Raw genomic sequence first — 23,974 nt, 5'->3', positions numbered from 1 at the left:
ATGGATTCAAATGATGAGTTTAGAGGTAACAGCAAGATGACTCAATATTTGCAGATGCTATCTATCTGACTAGAATATACAATTTTTCTAAATTTCATGTTAGCATCTAATACAGATCAGAATAGAAGATCCTGAGCCAATACACATATATAAAAAAAATATACAATCCAGTTGTGGGTTTTACCACACTAACTTTCACCCAGGCATCCACAAGGCCACACTATAATATGACTTCGCCTCAATTTCCAACCTGACAACCACATACATGACTATTCTAAATCTAGCATAGTCATCAACGTTTATCGTGGTTCCCTCAAACTCTTAATGTGCTTCACAAGCTATGTAGGTCCACCAACTCACCCGAATGGAAGAGCAATATTCATTTGAAGTACCTATCCAGCGTGCACGTACATTCATTCCTAACAGTTATCAGAAATCATATGCTCTTTTATTTCTTCCAATTTTCTTCTACTGTACTGAAAACCTCTGTTATCATACTGCTCTATGGTAACTATCTATCAAGGTTGTATACATTTTCAAATTTCCACCAAGAACAAGCACAGTGAAGTGATAAAAGATAACTTGAAGGCATGTGGGAATGAAAGGAGGAGAGAAGAATAGGGGGAATGTGGATGGATCTAATAAAGAATGTAGCTTCCATAACACACTATAAGGGAAAATTCACAAGGACAACTTAGAAAGGAACCCAATATCTTGCCAGCCACTTTGCCATCACAAAAAGAAAGAAGGGTGCTAAGCTAATTCCAAATGTTAGGACTCTTACGTTTGGTATATCAGAATTCATATACATGAAACAACCTATAAAGAACATGCATCACACCACATTTACAACAATAGGATGACGGCAGGATGGGATTCATTATCCCCTATTTGTGGCTCACAATTTTTCCTCATTCTTTTCAGGACAGATACTCAATCAAGAAACTTAATAACCACAAAAATTGGCTGGACACAATGAAAGCACTACAAAATCTAACGTTTATTGTAAACTCTCTCCATATAACATTGAAGGCACATTACATCAGATATATGTTACCTTTAAGATTCTTGTGAGTAATCAATGACAGCTAGTTTTTGGTCAATATGACCCGGCCAGGGGTACAAGGCAAGCTCCAGAGATAAGGGTTTCCGGGGAGAAAACTCAAAACCGTGCCCACATAAACACAAATGTCAGGATATTTCTACAGCAGTGTTTCCGCCCACTTCAATCAGCCAAATGTAAATACTACACACAAATGCCTATCAAATGAACTTTTTCATCCTCCAAACTGCTATGTTGGAAATATAAATTGGACAACGATTAAAAAGATATATCAGGAAGCAATTGTTGAAACTAAATGCAGCACATAGCGTATTAACTCTCTGACCTTTTGGCCACTCGGTGACAATTTTCTCCTTGACCATTGCAACAGTCGAGGCTGGTGAGTAACGGAAAGGACCAATATCAGATCCATCATAGATTCGGAACTTGAGCTCCACCAGGTCCTCCTCCGGCATTTGAGCTCTTCCACCAATTCAATCCTTCAACAACAACGATTCACAACACCACCCTTTCCACACAAGAGTCACCACCCGCCTACACTAGAAAAATATCATAAGAGTAAGTTCCTCAGTTTGGCTCCCCAGAAAGTACAGGAAAGTAATGGGAAAAGGAGAAGTCTAATTTCAAATATGCATCTGTAAAATCTAAAACCGATATTAAAAAATTAAATAAAAAATCCTGAACACAACAGTCCCAAACTTCCTCCGTTTCACGGGTGAAATCTTCTAGGCAGCCAAACAGATTAAATAGCTGATAACCATAAGAGTCCAAGAGGATATGACATCCATACAGTAACTAGTGATTATTGGATAAAAAAGCAGAAATACGAAATAAATAATGAAAGAAACGAGGAAAAAAAAAAAAAAGTACCTGGAATGAGATGAAAGAATCACGAGCTTTGCTTTGGATTGGGTTTATGAGAGAAATCTGCGAAATTGGAAGAGGTAAAGTTGCTTCAGAAGCGAGAGAGGGAAACCCTAGACCCGATCTTGACGCGTTGAGCTTCTTTTGAAACTGTGTGGGATTCGATTAGGCCAATTTTCTTTGCTTTTATTCTTGTTTTCGGACTGGGGATTTTTTATTTTTACCTTTTTAAAGCCTCCTAGTCCTTGTTTTGCCGACTGTCGATTGGGAGGAGATCGTGGGATTCCGAACACAACTCTAATTTCTAGTCAGTAGTCACTGTCAGTACACGGTCTCTCTCTCTCTCTCTCTCTCTCTTTTCTATTACTCAGGTTGAATGTTACTTTTCTATTTCATTTTCCTTTTTTTTTTTTTTAAATTAATTTCAAATAGATTGGGATGAATTATAAATAATATTTGAGTTATAATAAATTTAATATTAGTTGTTCTTTTTTTAAAAAAATGTGAACAAATAATATATATCAATATTATAAAAGTACTATAATATCGTATTGTCAATGTCATGAAACTAATTTGAGATTTTTTGGATTTAGAATTAGAAAATCACATGATTAGTGGCAAGCTATCTTCACTGGCAGATTGCTATGCTCAAGAGTTTAGATAATTGAATTTACACTTCCTATTATCGATATTATAAATTGAGTCTATTTTATGTGTATTTATTTTTGTATCCTTTAAGCTTGGCAGTTGGCAGAGTCATTAATCGAAATTGGCGGCAACGTGTTTACAACCAAGCATTGACATTTGTTTGACTACAAGAAAACAAAAACAATGAATTTACGGTCCATTAACAACCCCATCCACACGGATTTGAAACTTGTTTAGAGTAGATATCGGGCCTGGCCGACAAGCTAATTGTTCATACTATTAAGAAGAGTAATATTAGGTAGAAATTTTAAATAGATAAATTTTATATAAGGTTTCGTTTGAATTTAAAGATAAATTTAGATAAGTTGAATAAAATATTATTAAAATATATTTTTTTATTATTTAAAAAAGTTAAATTATTTATTATATTTTATGTAAAAATTTAAAAAAATTATAATAATAAAATAACTTAAAAGTGAATTTTGAATTCAAATGAAGCCTAAGTCTTTTATAAAAAAAATAGATTTTATTAATAAAAAATAATTTTTTTTTTACACTTTTTTACAGTGAATTTATTTTTTTTAAAAGACTTACATTAGATTTATCTATTTAAAATTCGTACAAATTATTTTTCTACTAAAAAAAATATTAAAAGTGGTAAAGAAGAAAGGTAGAGCTAGTAGCAGTGGTGCCGTGAGAAGTGAGAGAGGATATTGGCATTAGGTTTTGCTACATATTTTTTACATCACACATTACACATTATATATATTCTAATTTTATTCTTATTAAATTAATTAAAATTTTCTATTCATTCTCTTTACATTATATGCTTACTAAGAAAAAAAAGTAAAAAGATAAAAAAAATAATTAAAGTAAACCTATTGTGTATGGTTGAAGAAGGATGAGTAGAATTTTTTATTTTGCATTTTGCTGATTCGATCGTAGCGGTTTCAAATAGACCCAAAAGTGGAGAATTCAAACGTGTCGGTGAGCACGCACGCGGACCTGACAATTTGCCCATCCCTAAAATAAAGCTGGGCTACGTGTTGGGCGTGAATGTGAATCGTGATGCACTTGGGCCACTACCCCGTACTTTGACCATGCACTTTGACCACTACCCTAATATTTCTTCCCCCAAATTCAGTCCGATGAAGACGTTCCAACCAAAGAAATTAAGAACTAAAAAAATGGTTCGATCCGTAAGCCTAATATCTATCAGAGGTGGAGTCAGAAGAATCCATCCACCAAATAATCAAGTACACACAGACACATTTATCACAACTAATCTCCTCCTAATTCTTTTTAGCATCAATGTGATAATGTGAATATATCAAGACTCTTTTCCTTTTAATTAAATTGAAACCTCATGGTAGTCACCTTGTTGATATCGTGTTTCGTAGGCTTAGATAACTCTATACTGACAGTGCTTCGATATGTGTTATTTGGAACCCCCAACAGTGTTTTAGTGTGGTTGTATTGTGGCGATTCGTATGTTCATGACGGTGAATGAAAAATAAGTGCAGAAAAAATAAAAAGAGATGAACATCGAGATTTACGTGATTAGATAACAGGCCTACGTCCACAAGAGTTTGGGGAGTGGAGTCTCCACTATAATATATTTATTTACAGTTATTCATGACTCCTCATATCTCATTGTACAAAGAAAGTTGGAGTTCTTCCTGTTAGAGATGTTGTCTTTCTCGAAAGGTTGGCTAAAGAAAAAGATCTCATTGAGAGAGAGTGTGAGTCGGTGTGAGAATAAGTCCTTGTTGAAGTTGTCTGGGCATCCTTACGTGTCTGACCCTTCATTACACATGTCAGCCTGTCATGAGGTGGCAGGTTTATTTTGCGTGAACTATTTACCTTTTCCCTCTAACCCTTCTGTCACCTGCCTGCTCCATGTCCCTTCTTGTCCCATACTCTTATATCTTTATCTTATTTGTCTCCTTGCCCTAATGGTGGGCTGGCCCAACTATAGATTATGATATTTTATCCCTCCACACCTTTTTCTTTTAACTTATAGGGTACAATATTTAACATGATGCTAACATTGTTTTGTGCGTTGTAGACTTGATTCGACCAAAGCTCAGATCGAGTGAACTTTTTTTCAATTTTTGTGATGGTGGTGAAGTACTTAAAATTAGTAAATAATTTAATTCTTACGTGTGCTATTTGCTTTATAATTTAGTACTTCCACCAATCCACTTCATTCATAATTAAATATTTGAAACAATAGAATCTACCAATGAAGAGTACTGTGGCCACAAAAGAGATTAAAAAAAAAACAAACAAACAAACAAGGAATCCGACGATGACGAAGACAAAAGAGATTGAGATCGACGACGTACGTGGAAAATACAACGAAAGGAATCAACTTATAATGGGGGAAATGTTATGGAAGAACCCAAGTCCAACAAGAGATCAGAGAGAGAGAGAGGATTAGAAAAATATATATTCATTGGTGATTAAAAGTACATGAGGTGACGCGCCGGGTAGAGTAAAATAATACAGCAAAAGGAATATATAACATGAAAGGATCGAAGAAAATTACAAACTTCGAAAGTGACTTCATTCCTAATTGTTTACTTTATTCAATATTAATCACGCTCATACATATATATATATATATATATATTTATATATATATACCATCCTAGCTACTATGTTGAAGTTTAGAGCTAATAAGATCACACGCATGATCGAATTTAAATATTTATCCAACGTGTGTGTGTGTATATATATATATATATTTATGCTTAGCTAGCTAGCGTACATGTTCTTCTCCATAAATAAGATTTTAGTTGATCAGTACATAGGATTAAAATTGATTTGTTAAATGATTCAGAAATATTATTAGCACTAGCTTTTAACGTGATGATAATGACTGAGTCAAGGTTTTAATTTAGAGAACTTTTTCCGACTTATAATAGGATTCGAAATGCGAGAGACTATATCATGAAAATATATATAAAGTGCATAGATGGACCTTATAAGATTTATTGAACATTGAGTATTAATTATTCTTAAGATTCTAAATCCTAATACAACCAATTACTATGTTGATCATGATCAATACCCCAATTTATAAGCAGTACAACGTACAGACAAGAACAAATATTACCAGACTTATATATTATATGTATATTACTATTTGCCTCTCATTTTCTAAGCTTCAAAGCATATTGGTAATAACCAATAATTACCAGCCCGATAATGGGAAAAAAAAGTTGTTGGGTGTATATTAAAGCCTCGTTTGATTACACAAATAATTTCATTTCATTACATCTAATTAGGTTATACAAATCATCTCACCTCATTTTATCTAATTATTACAATTTTTTCAAACTCTCACACAAAATATAATAAATAATTCAATTTTTTTAAATCTCAAAATAAAAATTATATTATAATAATATTTTATTAAATTTTTAACTTTTATTTTATTTCATTTATGTAACCGGGGCTAAGATGCTCGAGTAGCCGAGGCATGCCGGCCTGATGGCACAAGACGGAGAACTTGGCTTTGATTCCCCTCCCCCAATGTTACTCGAGTTGGTCCATGATCTGAAAGTCGAATCCTAGTTTAGTTAAAATACAATGGACAAATTATTCTAACAATTTCATTTTTAAGGGAGGGATTCTCGAAATATACTACCATTCCCAAATTGGCCGGATATATATATATATATATATATATATATAGTCTGCCTAATTGTTCCTGACAATTAATTTCATCATCCCGACCAAAGCTTTAATATTGAAAATGTTACAGTCACGGAAATATTTCATAAAAATAAATTTATAAATTAATGTCGTTTCATATCATAGGTATTGAATAACCTTATAATATAATATTGTATCATATCATAAGCTATATACACATTATCTAAGTTTACCAACTTAGACTCATTATTTATAAAAGAAAAAATTAATGCTATATACACATTATCATTCCACTTGCATTGCAATATATAAGATAAGAGACATTTATTTGTATTGAATGATTATTATTTATGTATGTATTATTGTATATAAAATGATTGTAGCAGTTGGGATTTAAGCAAGTGGGTCCCCTCAGTCTGTCTTAAATATTACCTGGATACGTGGTGGAACCTAGCGCACGCACAGCTAGCAACAAGCATGATCACTTCAAAGACCATTCCATTCCGGCATGCAGGGCAAGAGCTCGCCAATACCATCGATCACAACGGATGATCGATGGACAGGCCGCAAAGTTGATCATATTGCATGGATCGGAGTTGGAGGGTTTATGTGGGGCTAGCTATCCTAATGAGTGGGTTCCACTTCATTGGAGACCCCCTTTTTTACGGTGGCGAGTTTTCAGGCGCAAAACCAGTACTAGCAGCTAGCAGTGAGATTTCGCAAAAGCTACATGTTAACAGAAAAAAAAAGGTTCTATTATTTACGGGTAAAAGGAAAAAGCGTGAAAGTACCTGTCACCACAAAGTTTCTTTTGTGTTTTATGTTTTTTTTTTTTTTTTTTTTAATTTCCCGGGGGTTGTTAACTATAATGTTAAGTGCAACCCTCATTCTGTATGGTCGAAGAATCGAAGCCAATCCCTGAGCTTGGACAATGGAAATACGACAGCTTGTGGGAAGATACGACACCGTTCTAGCTTACCTTTTTTTGTGTGCAACGAGAGAGAGAGAGAGAGTACTTTAAATAGGAAAATAAAAAAAGGTTAAAATAGATTATGTTAGAGGTACGTACAAATACAATGCAATCCCTCTCAATAAATTGCAACTAAAAGAAATCGCACGAGCTAGAGAAAATATCGAAGACTATATAACGAACAAGATTGGAAAAGATAGAACCATTTGCCTTCTTTATCTGTACAGGGGAGGGAGGACATACATTTCTCTCTGCGACGAGCATTAATTAGTGAAAGTACAAAGCAAACCAACAAACCCAAACAATCAAAGCAAATAAAGGAAAACAAAAAGATACAAACTCGGAGTGGGATCAACTAATACATTGGTCTTTGTGTGTGTCCAAAAAAGAGGAGCTAGGTAGACTGATCACATGCAAACACTACTACTCCTCTTCCTCTACCTTCCTTTCTGCTATGTAAATCAAAACCGATATATATTTCCTTCCTTTCTTTCTTTTTTTGAGATGCTCAAATTGAAGAAAGATAGAACGTACGTATCAGAGCCACAGAGCCCCCGCCTCTTTGAGAAGAGGCACAAGAGAACCGTTGATATGGGAGGCCATGACTCTGTCCATTGCCCCAACAAGTTTCCCGCCGATGAAAACCACCGGGACGGCCGAGGAGTTGCCCAAGAGTCTCATTAGAGCCCTCTCCATATCTTTGCCTCTAGGGTCCTCGTCCAGCTCGTGCACAGTCGGGTTCACCCCCATTCCACAGAAGAGCCTCTTTATGGCATGGCACATGCAACATGTGCTCATGCTAAAGATGACCACCGCGTTCTCTGACGCCAACCTCTCTATGCGCTCCAGTGGATCACCCACGTTGGCACTCCTTGTTGGCATGTAGGAACCCCACGACTCGGTCTGGTAATGCATTTTAATCGTATCTAAGAGAATGAGAAGGTTGATACTTGGTAGGGAAAGAAAGCTAAGCTAGGATGTTGGAGAAGTTGGAAGCTAGCAACTGTCAAGCAATGCGAACAATGGAACGAAGAGACGAATGAGCAAGGGAGCAAGTGATCATTGAGATGTTTGTTCCGACGATTGTTGGAAGCTAGGAAGGCTCGGTATTTATAGAAGCGAGTTAAGGAGAGTAGAGTTAGAAGTTAGGGAGCGTGAGGATCAGGTTGAATTAAATATTATTCTCCACTTGAAGGTTAGCTTTGTAAATAAAAAAGTAAGGTCTGTGGTAGTCGTCAGACCATGCAGGGAAGAGAGAGAGAGAGAGAGAGAGACATGTTCACTGTGGGTGCTTGTAATCTCACTGCAAGAGCTGAATAGTGTTACTCTAATTGAGGAAATTAATTAAGGGAGAGACAGGAATCACAGGCTTTTTCAGAAGGGGGTTGTTGGTTAATAGACGGCTGTTTACGTCCTTGCTGTCGGCCCTACACGATCAAAAAGTAATGAACGTGGCCATCACGAACCTTTGTTCCTTTTTTTTTTTGACGTGACCTTCATGCGCATTTTCAGCCTCTTCCTTTTGGACCCTTCAGCCTGACTTAACTATAAATTAATCTCCCCTTAAGTTCGAAATATATATATATATATATATTTAACCAAAGTCTCTTTATTTTTCTCTTGTATTTTTAGTATTTTACTTTAAATAAAATAAAAAGTCTCTCACTTCGATCAGGTGGCGAAGAACATGATGGAAGTGGTTCCATGCCTTTCGTGTAGGCCAGCAGTTGAGACTGACGAATATTCTGAACGGTCCTGATGATATTTTCGTAGTTTCTCGTATAGTACTTTAGGTTGGGCCGGTTTCTTTTTTCCTAGCACAGGAAACAAATATCGTTTCAACTTTCTTTCATATATAGCGTAGACAGAATATCTAACGGCATCAAGGATATTCAATTTAGAAGAATTGAGGTCCATTGATTCAAAGAAACTCATCAATTTTTTCCCTGCGCATGCAGACATTTAGACTACATTTCGATTTTGAATTGAATTGGATTTTTTATAAATAATAATAAATTAAAAATATAGGATGAATTTTATAAAATTTATTTAATATGAATTTAAATATATTTTGATATTAATATGAGTTTTTAGATGTATTTATAAAAAATTAAAAAATATTATAAATTTCACTCGTAAATAAGTATTGAATTGAAAAAAATGTTGAGTCTCACGTATAAATAAGTTTTGAGTTAAGATAAGTTTAATATTTGAGAATTGAACGTTTGAATGTTAGATTTAATTTAATATTAGACTGAACTGAATTAAATTCAGATAAATTTAACAACCAAACGAGACTTAGAGTCCATAATTTAATAGATGTTCATTTATTATTATCGTCAATTCTCAGGAAATATGTTCTCTCTTTTAAGTTTTAACCATAAAGATCGTAAATATTTTGCGAGGGGCCGGGAAGGAGAGAGGTTTTATGGGAAGGGAGAGAGGAGAGAACAAGATAACATAACAGATAGGACTCTGGCCGCCAGGCTATATATATATATATAGGAAAAAAATGCTATATAAGTTGGGTCTGTGATCAAGCTTTGGCTGGCTCGAGTTTGAATACCCAAATTTAAGATGGGATATACTTTTTATGGGTGAGATCATCAAACGCGCGCATTGCCTACTTTCCATATTTTTTTTGAAAGAGTCTAAGGTCACATGTCCTGCCTACTTTCCATATAGATCATAGAAATAGCAGCTAGAAACAGATGGATATACTAGAAACCACGTATCAGCTTGTCTCATCTGTCCTGCAATTTTCTAATTAAACACTATTTCTCCTGCGCGCCAGAAACCATTGATACAGTACAGGATTAGTCATGTCAGTAAAAGAATTCGGTATTCTTTCAAGTTTCACCATAATTATTAATTATAAAATAAAACATCCAAGTGTTTTAATGGTTCTGATCATTTGATAACTCCTTATATATATATATATATAACTTTGAATATTAAAATATTCTAATGTATAAAAATAAAATTATTATTTATTTATGTTCATCATTTATTATGAAATTTAAATTATATTAAAAATTTAAATTAATTAGATAATTTTTTTCTTAAAAATGTACAGTAAAATTTTATTATTTATTTAATGATAAAAAATTAGTATTTTAATTATCTATTTTATGTTAGTTTAAATCAATATTTAAACTTATATCGTTAGATTAAATCTAAAAATTAAAGATGAAGAGTTGTAATTTAAAACCTATAAACCAATATTTTTCCCCACCTTTCATTTCTCCCTCTATTTCATTCCCCACGCACAATTGTGGTATTACGTCGCACATTGACATTCACACAGGCGAACCTAAAAAGAAACAAAAAAACAAAACAAACGTGAAAAAAAAAAGAAAAAAAACCTCTTTACTGTTCATAACAGTAATGAACAGTATAGGAATATGCGAAAAAAAACCATACAGCTTATTTACTGTTCATTATTGTTGATTAATAGTAATAGGATAGCCTCTTTTAAGATATCGACAAATATATATATATATATAAATTGAAGTTAATTTTAAGTGTATGATAGAATATTTATATTTTAATTATCTATTTTATGTTAGTTTAAATCAATATTTAAACTTCTACCATTAGATTAAATCTGAAGATTAAAAATGATATATCACTTTTAGTATTACTCTATAAAAGTCTAAATAACTTAAATAAAAATCTAAAAAATACTTATCACACAAATTTGATCCAATCAATTCAATTATATATACTTGCTTTTACAAATTCTAATATAATCACTAAAAATTCAAGAATTATAAATAAAAATTACATAACAATCAGACTATAAAGCAAGCATTTGACAGAAGTAATAATTTATTTTACTCTTTAGATGAATACAAAAAAAAAGTCTATTTAAAGAGAAAGAGATAATATAAACACTTGCGGAAAAAAACATGCGAAAAAAAAAAAAAAACTTTATACTGTTCATTATTGTTGATGAACGGTAATGAAGGTAATATAAACAATTGCAAAAAAAAAAAAAAACTATACACTGTTCATTACTGTTGATGAACAGTGACTAAACAGTAATAAACAGTACATACATAGCCACTTTTAAGTATATCATTACTGTTGATGAACAGTGACATCAACAATAATAAACAGCACATACATAACCACTTTTAAGTATAGGCGCAAGGCGCAGATATATACTCTGAAGTCCAATTAATATTATAGCATCATGTGCACATGATGCATGGCTCCCATATATGGTTCACAGCAAGCCCCTCAGGCTCAGGTGTGCATGCTTAGACATGATGTATGCAGCATGCATGTCCAGTGTACTGTAAGTCTGTAACACAACTGTTTTAATAATTTGATCAGCCTTTACAGGATGAATACAAGAATAATTTAATTTTCCATAGATATATATATGAATATGGTTGTGACTTGTGAGAGATCAGAAGAAAGTAGGGGACAATAAGCTAAGGTTAAAAATTGAAGAAAGGTCCGTACATGATGTTGCTTAAGCAGGAAAAGAAGTTAGTATTACTGCTTTTTGCAGATGGAAGAGAGGGGCACATACAGGAAATTAAGGGTACTATATATATAGGTATTGGATGTGAAAGAAGGCGAAGAAAAAGAAAACGATATTATTCGATCATGCTTGTCCCTGCTTGTCAGGTTCCTTCTGATCCTAGCTAGCTAGCTAGCTGCCTTATACATGGACCCTAAATTAGTATATGGTACGTATAGTTTAGTCTTTTTCAGCGAGTGTTGCATGCTAACTAAAGAAGCCAAACAAGTCAGATAGAGAGAGAGAGAGAGAGAGAGAGAGACTTGATTCAATTTTTTTTTTAAATAAGTTTTGCACTAGAAGATGTTAAAAGGAAGATAGAAGCAGGCCGTCATGCTGAGGTATTAATTAGTAGAGAGGCCAGCCAGGTCTGTAAAATGTTAAGGCATTAGGATATATTTAGGATGTGATAATGGTGTTGGGGATAGGTAAAAGGTACATAGGAACATGTCGCCACGAAAAGCCGGTGAGACTGCAGGGCTGTGCTCGCGACAGCAATTAAAATGATATGCCCATGCATTGCATGTCGGGATTATATTTTGTTTGCTTAGTACTTTCTGTTTGTTTTTGTTAATTATTCGAATGTAGTTTACATGTTTGGGAGGAAAACTTATGAGGCTAGAATGATCTGTCATTACAGTACTACTTTATAATATAGCAGACCAACATACATGTACACACATATATATATATATATATGTATGTATGGTAGTGTGTTTTAGAAACCAAATTATCATCAATTATATATAAGCCATTCTCACCGTTATAATTCGTAAGTGGATATATTTAAATTTTAAGAACTTCGTCCACAAGTTATTCTGAAAAAAAATGCTATAAACAAAAGATCTATACCATGCATAACTTAGGGCTCGTTTGATTTTTTTACTACACTCGCTTCAGTTGAATTCGTTTCAGATTTAGACATATTTTAATATTTAAACATCAAACTCTCAAATCATTAAACTCATTTCAACTTAAAAAATTTTTACACGTAAAACTCACAATATTTTTCAACTCAACACATTTTTACACGGGAAACTCACAATTTTTGTTAACTTTTTATAAATATATTTAAAATCATCATAACATCTAAACTCATTTTAAGTAAATTTTAAGGAATTCATTCTGCTATATCAACTCATTATTATTCATAAATAGTTTAATTCAACCCAACATCTAAACGTAATATTAATTAATTAATTAATGGCCTTAAAACCAAATGCTCCGATCGCGATCGACCCTAACACGAAGACGAAGAAGAAAGTTTCTAGTTAGCAGAGAAGAAGGCGAAGGAGATCGAAGAAGCTGAAGATTTCTGAAAAATTTAGGTCAGGAAATGTGGGGCTGTCCTTCGGTCCCCAAGCCGGCCAGTTTGACCCTTTATTTTTTATTCAACTGTTGGGCATGCCCTTAAAAGCTTGCTTAAGCTGTGGTCTCAGGGAGAGCCATGATTTTGGATTGACAGAAGTCTGACGCAACACACCTTTCGAAAGTGCGACCAACCATAGCTTTATCAAACCCAGTACCCTCCCTTTGTTGGGCCGTTAAAGCAAACGACAAGAGGCTTTTCTCAGCCTTTGCTCCTCGCATTTGCACACCAGCTGACGTTTGCCCAACGTTGACTGCTTTTGCTTTTTCTCTCTTTTTTGCAACTTTTTTCTTGTCCTAAGCTTGATGTTTGTTCCTCTCACTTTCAACAGTAACACCAAGATAGCAAGTTTTTGATTATTATTGAAGGGAGGCAGGTTTCAATCTCCATGCCCTTGTCCCTATTATTTTTGGGAATTTGAACTGTGGAAATATACGACTTTGATTTTTCCAGTATCGATAATGGGATATGCCGGTGTTTTTGTCTCACATTGTGTTTCGGCACTGTCGTATTGAGAATGTCTGTTCTGTCTGCCTTTTTTTTTTTTTTTTTTTCCCCTCTTTTTTGGGGGAAATTGACCCAGAAAAGATGACGAATATTTATATGAATTTTGTATATTATATACAATTATTTTTAGGTATTTTTTGTACATTTTATTAATATAATTAGTCAAAAAAATTATTTTATATTAAAAAAAATGACGAAACCAATCTTTCATATTTATTACATGATAGTTTTATATATGATAAAATATTATTTATAATCAACACTGCTATGTATTGATAGGAGTAGTTTGATAGCAAAAAAAAGCGTGTTTGTAACAAAATAATAAAAATAAGCCTCCCGGCCATAAGGGGGTGATGAGCAATCAAGAGTCCAGACAGTTATTTCTTACAAATTCTCACTTCATGAGTCATTGGCATGTACTCATTTATGCATTTGAACGAGACGTGACGGAGAGACACAGATGCCTTTAGTGGGACTTGAGAAACAAAGGAGGCCAGACTCAAGACTAGTCTTTTTCTTGTCTCTAGGTTTAGTATTAATTGCATATCTCTACTTATTTATACCCTCTCTCCCTCCCTCCTCAACACCTTGTTCGAATTTGAGTTACAATCCCAAAGCCATGGGAGCTCACTCACTCTTTGGTGGTCAAACAGCTATCATGGCCGTCGATCCGTGCTGAGAATCAAATTGCATAACTCCGTCCGATGAACTAACCTCTCTCTTGAACCGTGAATGCCCATTGACACGTCATACGCATGTGATTGTTTCACCACCACCGACCTCTTTCAACATGAAGAGCAGGGCTTAAATTTTCTATTGATGGCTGGCCTGTCATATATGTTTATGTCTGTCATGGACAACACCCTTTATGAGACATTACTACATGCTGCTATTAATTAAACAAAAATAGTATCACTTTGGTTCTTTATTTTTTATTAAATAGAACACTTTGTTTCATGTTAACGAAGGATAAAATGAGGGTCATTTTGAGATGCAGGTAGGTAGCCCATTAGATATTGGAATCCCGATCAGGTAAAAGATATTCTCAATTGGATGGACGGATTAATCATCCTCATGGACTGCACGATATCATGAAAGCAGTGTTGGCCTTTCCATGTCCAAGAGATTCAGTAACGGCAGGGTCCAAAAGATTGAACAGCTAAGACATCACTCAATAGTAAAATTAATGTCTTCCTCAAACAGCGAATAACATTCCTAGTCAATAAATACCATTCAATTCCTCTTTCCCACAATCCTGTAATCCACCGAAACCGTTTTAACTCCATAAAACGAGCATTTGAAAATATGGGTTACAGGCATTCGATATGTGCAAATCGAATTAAGTGCACAAAGACAAAGAAACTTCATAAAACTTCTGAAATAACTAGTAGTCCACAGCAAAACCACCTTCATTTCACGCTGCACTGAGAATTCTATTGCCGAGAAATTGGAGACATTGGCATGGATGATGGTTGGTTATAGATATTAACATCTGAACCCTGAAAACCCTGATAAGAATTTGTAGGAGGTGTACTGAAGGGAGGTATAGCATTCACTGGAGCCCCAACTGTCAGATAACTCGGCATTGAAGGCAGCTGTTGTTGGGTCATGCCATAGCTGTATGGTGCACTAGTTATTGATCCTGCAGTGTGCATGTACTGGGGCACTGTGTATTGTGCTATAGGCGGCAGTGGTGGCAGAAGTGGAGGAGATGTTGAGGGAGGTGGTGGTGGCTCATTTGGAGTAAACTGTTGGTTGGTAGTAGAGACATGTTGTATAGATTCAGGATGAGGGTAAGGAGGAACTGGAGGTCGTTGAAGATTTTGAGGGGGCATGTAAGAGGATTGGTCATTTTCAATCTTATGCCTCTTTTCAGGGGGGTAATCACAAGGGGTTTCTTTCATTGGATTGCCTATGACACCCTCTGATGCAAGCGAGGATAAGACATAGGAAAGCATCTGCGCTGAGGATGTCGATGCAGTTAGCTTTGCTGCCACTGCAGCAGCGGCCGACTTGCGTGGGTCTTCCTCAACGTGGCCAGATTTTTCAGGAAAGGAAACCTGCCGTGTGTACATTACAGGAGCTGATTGTTCCCTATCCCCTGGTATGAAGCTTTGAGGTGCTATGGAGGTTTGAGCTTCCCTCGGGCTCTGCTCAAGTAGTGACTGAACTTTGTCTCTATTTGATAACCGTTGGCAGTCACTACCTGCCTGTTCTGATCGGGACTGTGCGGCCTGGAAAACAAAACAGGAAAAAGAAAGCATGCAAATATTTAAAATGTATACAGGCCATATCCCAAGAAAATTAGCCACACAAAATTTGTACCATTAACAGACCTCTAAAGGCACCAATGCTGCGATAATCAAAATTTGTGTTCCTTCATTGTCTTAATGTTAAACACCCACCAACAAAAAAAAAAAATCAAGGATATCCTGTATTTTTTGTGCAAGTTGTTTCTTACATCCTCCAATAAAAAACCAACATATATGACACATTTGCAGGAGTTCAGATGACTTGAGCTTCACCTCTCGATCCATAAAATCTTCCACCCTCTGTTAGTTCAATCAAGAATTTGCGTTGCAATAAAATAAGCCAAACCCACAAGCTACAGTAGGTATCAATACTTATTAACAATTCTTGAACGGAATACATAGAAGTTCATCAATCTGCTTTTAACTCTTAGTATATAAATGCAAATACATATCCAAACACCGCAACTTCTACCTAAGTGTAATATTCCACATGTTCAACTTGTTAAAAAGAATTTGAAGAAAAAAACATCTAGAAAGCAGAGTAATACTCCCACCCAAGTAGGATTTGTAAGAGTGACAAACCTGAAGTTGATTGCGGACTTGGCCCATCTTGAATTCCTGGTAACAAAACCATGTAAGATTTACTAATGTCATCTCTTGCAAAATAGTATGCAACTGTGAAGTAGTCTGGCCAACCGACCTGCTCCTGGAGGGCTTCTCTTAAATGAGACACGAGAGTTGTTCTTGCTGATTCTACTGCCGTTAATTGTTCAATACAGTCCCTCAGTACCGCATGCTGCCCCTGCAGCTCCTCCACAAAACCAGATCCATGGAATTGCCCTGTTTAAGCAAACAGTTGAGAGAAAAGAGAGATCTAATACGATGTGAACAACCTCGATGACGAATCCTGGAGGACCAATAAGAAAAACTGCAGACTTTCTTCATACATTTTGATCCAGATTTAACTTTGGGGTAGTTCTGGATTTTAAAATCCAGAAAATTAAAATTGCAAAGTTGTTGAAATTCAATCAGTTGGATTTCAGTGCATTTGAGATGTATGTCTACATATGTTTGTGATATGTAAGATATTGACGATAGTTAAATTAATATCCAACATTCCAAAAAGGAGATGCAATTACAAATTGTTCGAAATCTAACTTATAGAAACTTGATGAAGTAGTCTTCAATCAGCTATTTTGATCGCATAAATCTTGGTCAAAGTGTTTAGCCAATCAACTTGATACAATAGCGGCCATAATCCACAACTCATCATCATGCAAAGTCAAAATTGAGTCACTTCAAGAAAATATTTTGACGAAAAACTATTCTGGCAGCATGAAAGACATCTTTATCTAGCTAAAACAAAAGCTATTCCTCAAAATTGCAGAGGAAAAAAGGGCCTCACAGTTCTAGCAACAAGAAACTTCAGCCAGCCACACCACTAGAAATGGGAAAATTCCACATTGCAACCCCAAACTACCACAATTTTCAAAATGCACCCCAACTACCAAAACCAATAACTTTGTTATGTAAGCCAGAACAGGTGACATTTAAACTTCTGACTTCTGAGTCCAGCCACACCACTGGATAAAATGGGTAAATTCCACATTGCAACCCCAAACTACCACAAAATTTTCAAATTGCGCCCCAAACTACCAAAACCAATAATTTTGTACCCAAACCACTTGTTTCTTTCAGTTTCCACCATCAGTTCAATTAAACTGTTAGATAAGATGGTACCCTTAAAGTTTAAGTGAATCGTCTAAAATTCCCTTGCTACAATTTAGTAGAAAATAGAAAAAAAAAACAGTAATATAAGTAAAATACCATAATAGAACAGAACTAATAAGAAATAAAAACAAATAATATACATTTTAACAAAAAATCAGATTGGCAGTCACCGCTAGGGATGCACTGGCGGGCCACCTACCCAGTCTTTTTTTTTTTTTACTTTTATTATTTTTATTCTAAATTAATGGTAAATATGTAATATTAACTTTGCAGTGAGGTCATTTAGATAATTCACTCACAAGTTTTAGCATTTCTTCATATATAACATTCTAATTGGCCAGAGGATGCAATTGAAGAATTTGATGATTTGGGGTATCAAATTGTTGATTTTGTTAGTTTGACATGCAATTTTAAATTTGGGTTGTAGTTTGGGAGTGCAAAATCAAAGCACCCCTTGCAAGGCACGACACTTAGCTGTATTTAGTATAGAACAGGCAAGTCAAGCCATGGCCCAACTTATAATGGCATAGTTGTGTTGGTCTAAGATGATACTAAAAACTTGTGTTCAGGAAATGCTCACTAATATTAGACAATAGGAGTACACGCAGTTCTGGCATGATAATACAAAAAAGATAATCAGGAAGCTCACTATAAACAAATTAGAATGAATGAAAATACATGACATATATTTACCAAATTGAAAGGGGAAGAAAAGGAACAATAGAATGTGTACACGTGCATACATGAATACACATAATTCACAGCAATTGCATTATATCAGAAGTTTGAGAAGCATCATGAAGATAGATGCACATGGAATACCTGAATTAATATCGCCACCAATTTCCTTATCTACTTTCTCAAGACTGCTAATGGCATTGGTACACTTGCTCAGTACAACTTCTTCATCCAACTGGCCACCATAAAGGATATGATAGTCTGAAACTAATTTTTCCAATATATTTCCAGCAGATGGTCTCTGTTTAAGAGAAGAGAACAAAAAAGGCATTAGTCCAATAGTTGTATATGAAACTTCAATATCTATGCAAACATATAGTCAGCTCAGGAAATTTGAATTACCAGTTTGAAGCTCAAATTCTTTCCATTTCTATTATTATTTTCAATTTGTCTACCCGCAAGCCCTTCCTTAAGAAGTTGCCCCCGAGAACCAAAAACTTTTCTTTCTTCCCATATATCAATCTGCATGAGGAAGAATTAGATATACACTTCATGCTAAGTTCCTAATAAGTATCTGGTACACATTTAAAAAAATATATATAAGTATCAGGCGTATATTATACGCAATGACGTGCATTACCTAGAAATCTAAAATAATACTACACTAAATTTCACAACTTGCTAATTGTCCAATGGCCAAAAAGCATAAGCATAGAGAAGGCTGTAAAGCACATAATTTATTGAGAAGACCATAAAGTACATGCTTGATTATTCATTCCAGTTCGTTCTTTATAAATTTTACTCAAACGTTTCAAATTTGTTGTTACACTTGATAAAGACAGTGAATTTGCAAGTACCAACAGATACGACACAACTCAAATAAAACAAGAAAGACAAGTTATCCTACTAAACCAAATACCACATGCTTTCACCCATAGAGGGGAACAAAGGCCTATAACCTATCATTCATCACTTAATACAGAAAAGAGGAAGATTATAAGGAAAAAAAGATTAAAAATAATGATTTTGGATGCAGGAACATCCAACCAAAAAGCTTTCCAATGGAAACTTTTACTTTGATGTCCCTGAAACAATCTGTTCTATCTCTGTTTTATTTTTGAATTTCAGGACTAGCCAGACAATCCTAATGTCATTCACACGGAGCAGAATGACGAAGCTTCCTCAGATAAAGATGTCCCAACACTATTCACCCAGCAAGAACAACTTTTCGTTATGGTCTGCTAATGTTTGTCATAACATCATCAAATACCATTTCAAGCAGATTATTTACAGCATGGGAAACCTATTTCCTAAGGTGAAGCTAACTATTTTCAAAACAGAGTACATGGCTCCGAACGCAAGGGCAAAGCAGATATACCAGTCGCAGTGCAGAATTCCTTCCGTAATCATCCCCATTTTCAATCACATCACGAAGAGCATCTGGAAGAACCTTCCAAAACTCACCAACAAACTCTGAGCCCTTTCGCCTACTGTTCTGCAATATGTCATTTGCAAGATATAGAAAGGCCAATCTCTGCTCACGTGGAGAACAATTAAACTGCCGATCCCATGTTTCAACAACTTGTTTTGCTTTATTCATATGGAATATACACCAATGTGACAAAGCTTAAGCACATTAAGGATGGCAAGCTCACAAACAGCCCTAAAATAACAGTGAATGCCAAGGAACACTATGAAATAATTAATCAAAACAAAGAGCGATGTGTCTATTCTTTCATTCAATCCATGGAGGGAAAACATGGTACAATGATCTGCAATCTTATTGAAGTGGCTTAAGAGGAAACTACAATAATTAACTCAACAATGATTCAAATTAGAGACCCATTGTAACGCTCCAATAGAAGGCCCAAACCACATGGCCTATACTCCCTCCAAAATGACTAATCAATGATGCAATTGGAACCCTATTGAAACCTTATAAAGAGTAAGAATTTCTCATTCCCAAGCAATGTGAGATCTCATACACCACCTACCATTATCTTTATCATATGAGATATCACAATCTACCCCCCTTAAAATCCCGACGTCCTCATCGGGCCAGTCCGTTGTAGGTGGCACGGTTCAAGTCTCACATTTCTGGTTGGGATAGACTCTAATACTATTTGTAACGCCCCAATGGAAGGCCCAAACCACATGGCCTATACTCCAAAAGGACAAGTCAATAATGTAATTGGAGACTCATTAGAACCTTATAAAGAGGAAGAACTTCTCATTCTCAAGCAATGTAGGATTTCATACACCACTTACCCTTATCCTTATCATATGGGATATCACACCTATTACAAGAAGAATTATCAAATATAGATAAACCTTAATATCACAACAATAAATAATGGAACACAAAGGTCTTAGTTTGTCATAACCCCAAGGGGTTGGCTCAAGTGGTAAGAACCATGGTCTTGGAGATATGCTCCCTCCAAGTCTAAGGTTCAAAACCCTAGGTGCAAACATTTCTAGGAACCATTGGACTAAGATAATTTTTCCTTGAATTACTCGAGATGTACCTGCAGAAAACTCATTGTTGAAGGCCTATGCATCCTCGGGATTAATCAAGACTTTGTTCCCGGACACCAAGTGCCAAATCAAAAAAAAATTGTCAATGCAACCAAAACTTTGAGGACAGTGGCTGGTCACATGCATAAATAAATTAAAAACAAAACAGCATAAAATTTATCTTAAACAATCTAGAAGCAGAAACAAATATGCAAGGACATCATTCATCCAATGCCATTAAAAGGATACTCTCTATACTCGCCTGTGAACTGTTGAGCTTGGCCAACTTTTCCGCCAAAATCTGTGGATTGAATGCACTGCCCATTGATTCTGATAATAGCTTGCCCAGCTAATGAAGCACAATGCAGACCTCTAAAAGTGAAGTAACCTGCACATTTTCCCGATGAGTAAAGTAACCTATACAAGTGAGGGGTGGGGGAGAGAAGAAAAAAGAAAATAAATAATCAAAAGAGACTTGGCACCCCAAAAGGCCTTTAGGGCAGAGCATATAAAAGATATATAAAAATATTGTTTGACTAATATACAAGCAACTCTCCCATCAAAACCAAAAGATAGCAAAGTTTTCAATTAGCAAAACCGACGAAGTTTCATTTGACCAATACACAAGCAAGCCTCCTATCAAAACCAAAACCTAGCAAAGTTTTCAATCAGCAAAACTGATAAAGTTTCATTTGACCAATACACAAGCAAGCCTCCTACACAAGAAAGCCTCCTATCAAAACCAAAACCTTGCAAAAGTCTTCAATTAGCAAAACTGACAAAGTTTCATTTGACTAATACACAAGCAAGCCTCCCATCGGCTATCAAAATCAAAATTCAAAACCCAGTTTGTTCACAATACTACATGGATTTTTAGAAACTCATGTCTTGACACATCCATTCATCACCCATTAGTTTTTTAAAAGAAAATCATTTGTGCAAACCCATAACGTATAAGTCTTGTGCAGGCTCTTTTGAAAAAAGTGAGATCCGTTAAAAAATCCAATTTTCTATGGTGGGTATCGATTTTTTTCAAGAGAAAATATTTGTAATTGTGGAGTGCGCAAACGCCGCACAATCTCTTTGAAAAAAGTGAATAAATAGGGGACCCACATGAAAAATAATAATTTTTTAATAATGGATCTCACTCTTTTTCAAAACGATTGCGAGAAAGTAGCACTTTTTCAAAAGGTGAGAACTTAGCACTTGCTTTTTCAAATAATTCTACTTATCATCCCCACACACTACACATTTTCTTTTCTTTTTTTCATTCTTACTATAATAAGTATATAGTGTATGAATGATAAATATAATAACTCAATTAATTTAATAAGAATAAAATAAAATAAAAAATAATTTTAAACAATATAAATTGTATGGTATGGGATGATGAGTAGCATCCTCTACTTTTTAACCACACACTATGAGGTGTGGCCAACAAAACATGTGGCAGCCAATCAAAAGCCTGACACATGGCATTTTAGTTCTGCGTGAGCCTCTTTAACATCAGAATAAATAAGAACAATAATAACAACGGTAGAAGAAAACGAACTCGTTTAAATAAAGATTATCATAACAGGGAACTGCCGTGGCTTATTGATGCCTAAAAAATAAAGCTAAATGAATCTAAACCCTAAAGCCGTTTTATTCTGAGCAACCTGTTCGCAATTTATGAAGCAGTTACCACTACTTGAGATCAATCAAGCAGCTAAAAGATAAGACAGCGCATAACTAGTATCTATAAAATTAAAGAATGGAAAAAGGAAAAGAGTATAGAGCTTCAATTGAATTAAAGCCCAAAAAACAAAGAGACATTACGGGAGTCAATCTCCAAAAGTAAGCAAAGGACAAATGATTTGTACAGAAGCAATTAACTGACCAGAGGGCATAGAGCTTGTAATCCTAGAGAAGAATGCCGGTGAGGCACAGGAAGAATCAACAGCGGGTGAAAATAGCAAGGCCGAGCTCTTCATCCATGAGAGAGGGAGATAAGAGAAGGTAGAGAAAGAATTAGGGGTTTGGTGGTAGGGTTTTGAGGAAAGCGAATTGCTTCTTCGTTTTTTTTTTTTTTGGTTGTGTTATGTTGTCGTTCGGAGAAGATATGGCTACTGTACGAATTGGAGTTCGGGGAACCGACGAAGAACAGCCTACTTTTTCGAGAGAGCGTGAGAGAGAGGGAGGTCACTTTTATTCCGTGTTCAGCCGAGCTTGGTAGAGAATTTCTAAAATGCCCTTGGTCTCAGGGACTTCGTGAAGTGAAAGTTGAAACTGCCACTGACCCACTGCTGACGCAAAATCTAAACTCTTTTGAGGCCCGTCCAGAACCAATCGTCGACGTCGTTTTTGGGGATTAGAATGTTTGAGACTTTGAGTTATGACTTATGGTCAGTGGTGTGGTGAACAAATTAGAAAATAAAAATTTACTTTTACAGCATATACTATGCACATAATTTAATTTAAAAAATAAATTTTAAAACTTCAATCCTACATCATGTAGATGAAGATAATGATCATACTACTTCTATTATTAACAAACTATTTTAACTTGATCACAGTACTTCTAAAAAAATTCAGGATCGTGACCACCTAGTATCAAATATTTTATTGTCCCTCTTATCATATATTTCTTTTGTTATGAATCCTCTTATTTATCAATGCTTTTTTTTAACGACTCATCTTATCATGTCTCTCATTCTACTACTCGTCTCTTAGAAATTGTTTGGATAATAAGATGAGATGAACTAGTTTGAGATAAAAATTAAAAATTAAATAAAATATTGTTAGAATATTATTTTTTAATATTATTATTGTTTTGAGATTTGAAAAAGTTGATTTATTTATTATATTTTGTGTGAGAATTTGATAAAGTTGTAAAAATAAAATGAAATGAGATGGTTGAAAGTGTTTCTCAATCCAAGAATCCTTAATCGGCGCGAGAATCTCACACGTCTCCAAATTTATCCAGTGCACTGCTAGCTATCCACAATCCTTGTCAATAGTATGGCTTCATTGGTCATGCTTGAAGATCATTGGAAAGGATAGAAATCGAAAGGATAAGCAAAAGACAATGGGAGGCAAAAGCGGAGGAATGGAAAAGACCCGTTGGGGGGGTGGGGGGAAGGTAGCGGATAAAGGAGAGAGAAAGTAGGTCACGAATGCAAGAGAGAACAATAAAGTGACA

At 35.1% G+C, this 23,974-nt stretch overlaps 2 protein-coding genes and 1 long non-coding RNA gene across 3 annotated transcripts; all 3 read right to left on the bottom strand.

Annotated features, from left to right (window-relative positions):
- Window positions 1–1,388: 1,388 nt before the first annotated feature.
- Window positions 1,389–2,236, bottom strand: LOC118347958. Its single transcript, XR_004801163.1, has 2 exons — window positions 1,934–2,236; window positions 1,389–1,597 (listed from the first exon to the last, which is right to left on the bottom strand). It is a non-coding gene; the product is annotated as an uncharacterized LOC118347958 (long non-coding RNA).
- A 5,121-nt stretch (window positions 2,237–7,357) lies between these two features.
- Window positions 7,358–8,325, bottom strand: LOC109001269 (glutaredoxin-C1). Its single transcript, XM_018978469.2, has one exon. It carries the CDS (start codon window positions 8,121–8,123, stop codon window positions 7,746–7,748), a length of 378 nt encoding a protein of 125 aa, XP_018834014.1. The 5' UTR covers window positions 8,124–8,325; the 3' UTR covers window positions 7,358–7,745.
- Window positions 8,326–14,769: 6,444 nt separating this feature from the next.
- LOC109001323 (regulation of nuclear pre-mRNA domain-containing protein 1A) lies at window positions 14,770–23,003 on the bottom strand. The gene is made up of 8 exons (XM_018978561.2): window positions 22,673–23,003; window positions 21,043–21,181; window positions 19,658–19,905; window positions 18,682–18,801; window positions 18,424–18,580; window positions 16,571–16,710; window positions 16,453–16,488; window positions 14,770–15,852 (listed from the first exon to the last, which is right to left on the bottom strand). The coding sequence occupies exons 2-8, from the start codon at window positions 21,116–21,118 to the stop codon at window positions 15,052–15,054; spliced, it is 1,578 nt and encodes a 525-aa protein (XP_018834106.1). The 5' UTR covers window positions 21,119–21,181; window positions 22,673–23,003; the 3' UTR covers window positions 14,770–15,051.
- Window positions 23,004–23,974: the final 971 nt, after the last annotated feature.

The sequence above is a fragment of the Juglans regia genome, chromosome 1 (assembly GCF_001411555.2).
Source record: "Juglans regia cultivar Chandler chromosome 1, Walnut 2.0, whole genome shotgun sequence".
Classification (NCBI taxonomy): domain Eukaryota; kingdom Viridiplantae; phylum Streptophyta; class Magnoliopsida; order Fagales; family Juglandaceae; genus Juglans; species Juglans regia.
The sequence above is the reverse complement of the archived record's forward strand: the minus strand, read 5'-3'. Positions and strand labels throughout refer to the sequence as shown.

Bases quoted from the DNA above. Each gene is read 5' to 3' on its own strand.
- LOC109001269 (XM_018978469.2), bottom strand. From the start codon at position 8,123: ATGCATTACCAGACCGAGTCGTGGGGTTCCTACATGCCAACAAGGAGT.
- LOC109001323 (XM_018978561.2), bottom strand. From the start codon at position 21,118: ATGGGCAGTGCATTCAATCCACAGATTTTGGCGGAAAAGTTGGCCAAG. The intron at 19,906-21,042 runs GTATCCTTTTAA...AATGTGCTTAAG, and splicing joins TTCACAGGCGAGTATAGAGA to CTTTGTCACATTGGTGTATA. The intron at 18,581-18,681 runs GTAATTCAAATT...TCTCTTAAACAG, and splicing joins AGAATTTGAGCTTCAAACTG to AGACCATCTGCTGGAAATAT.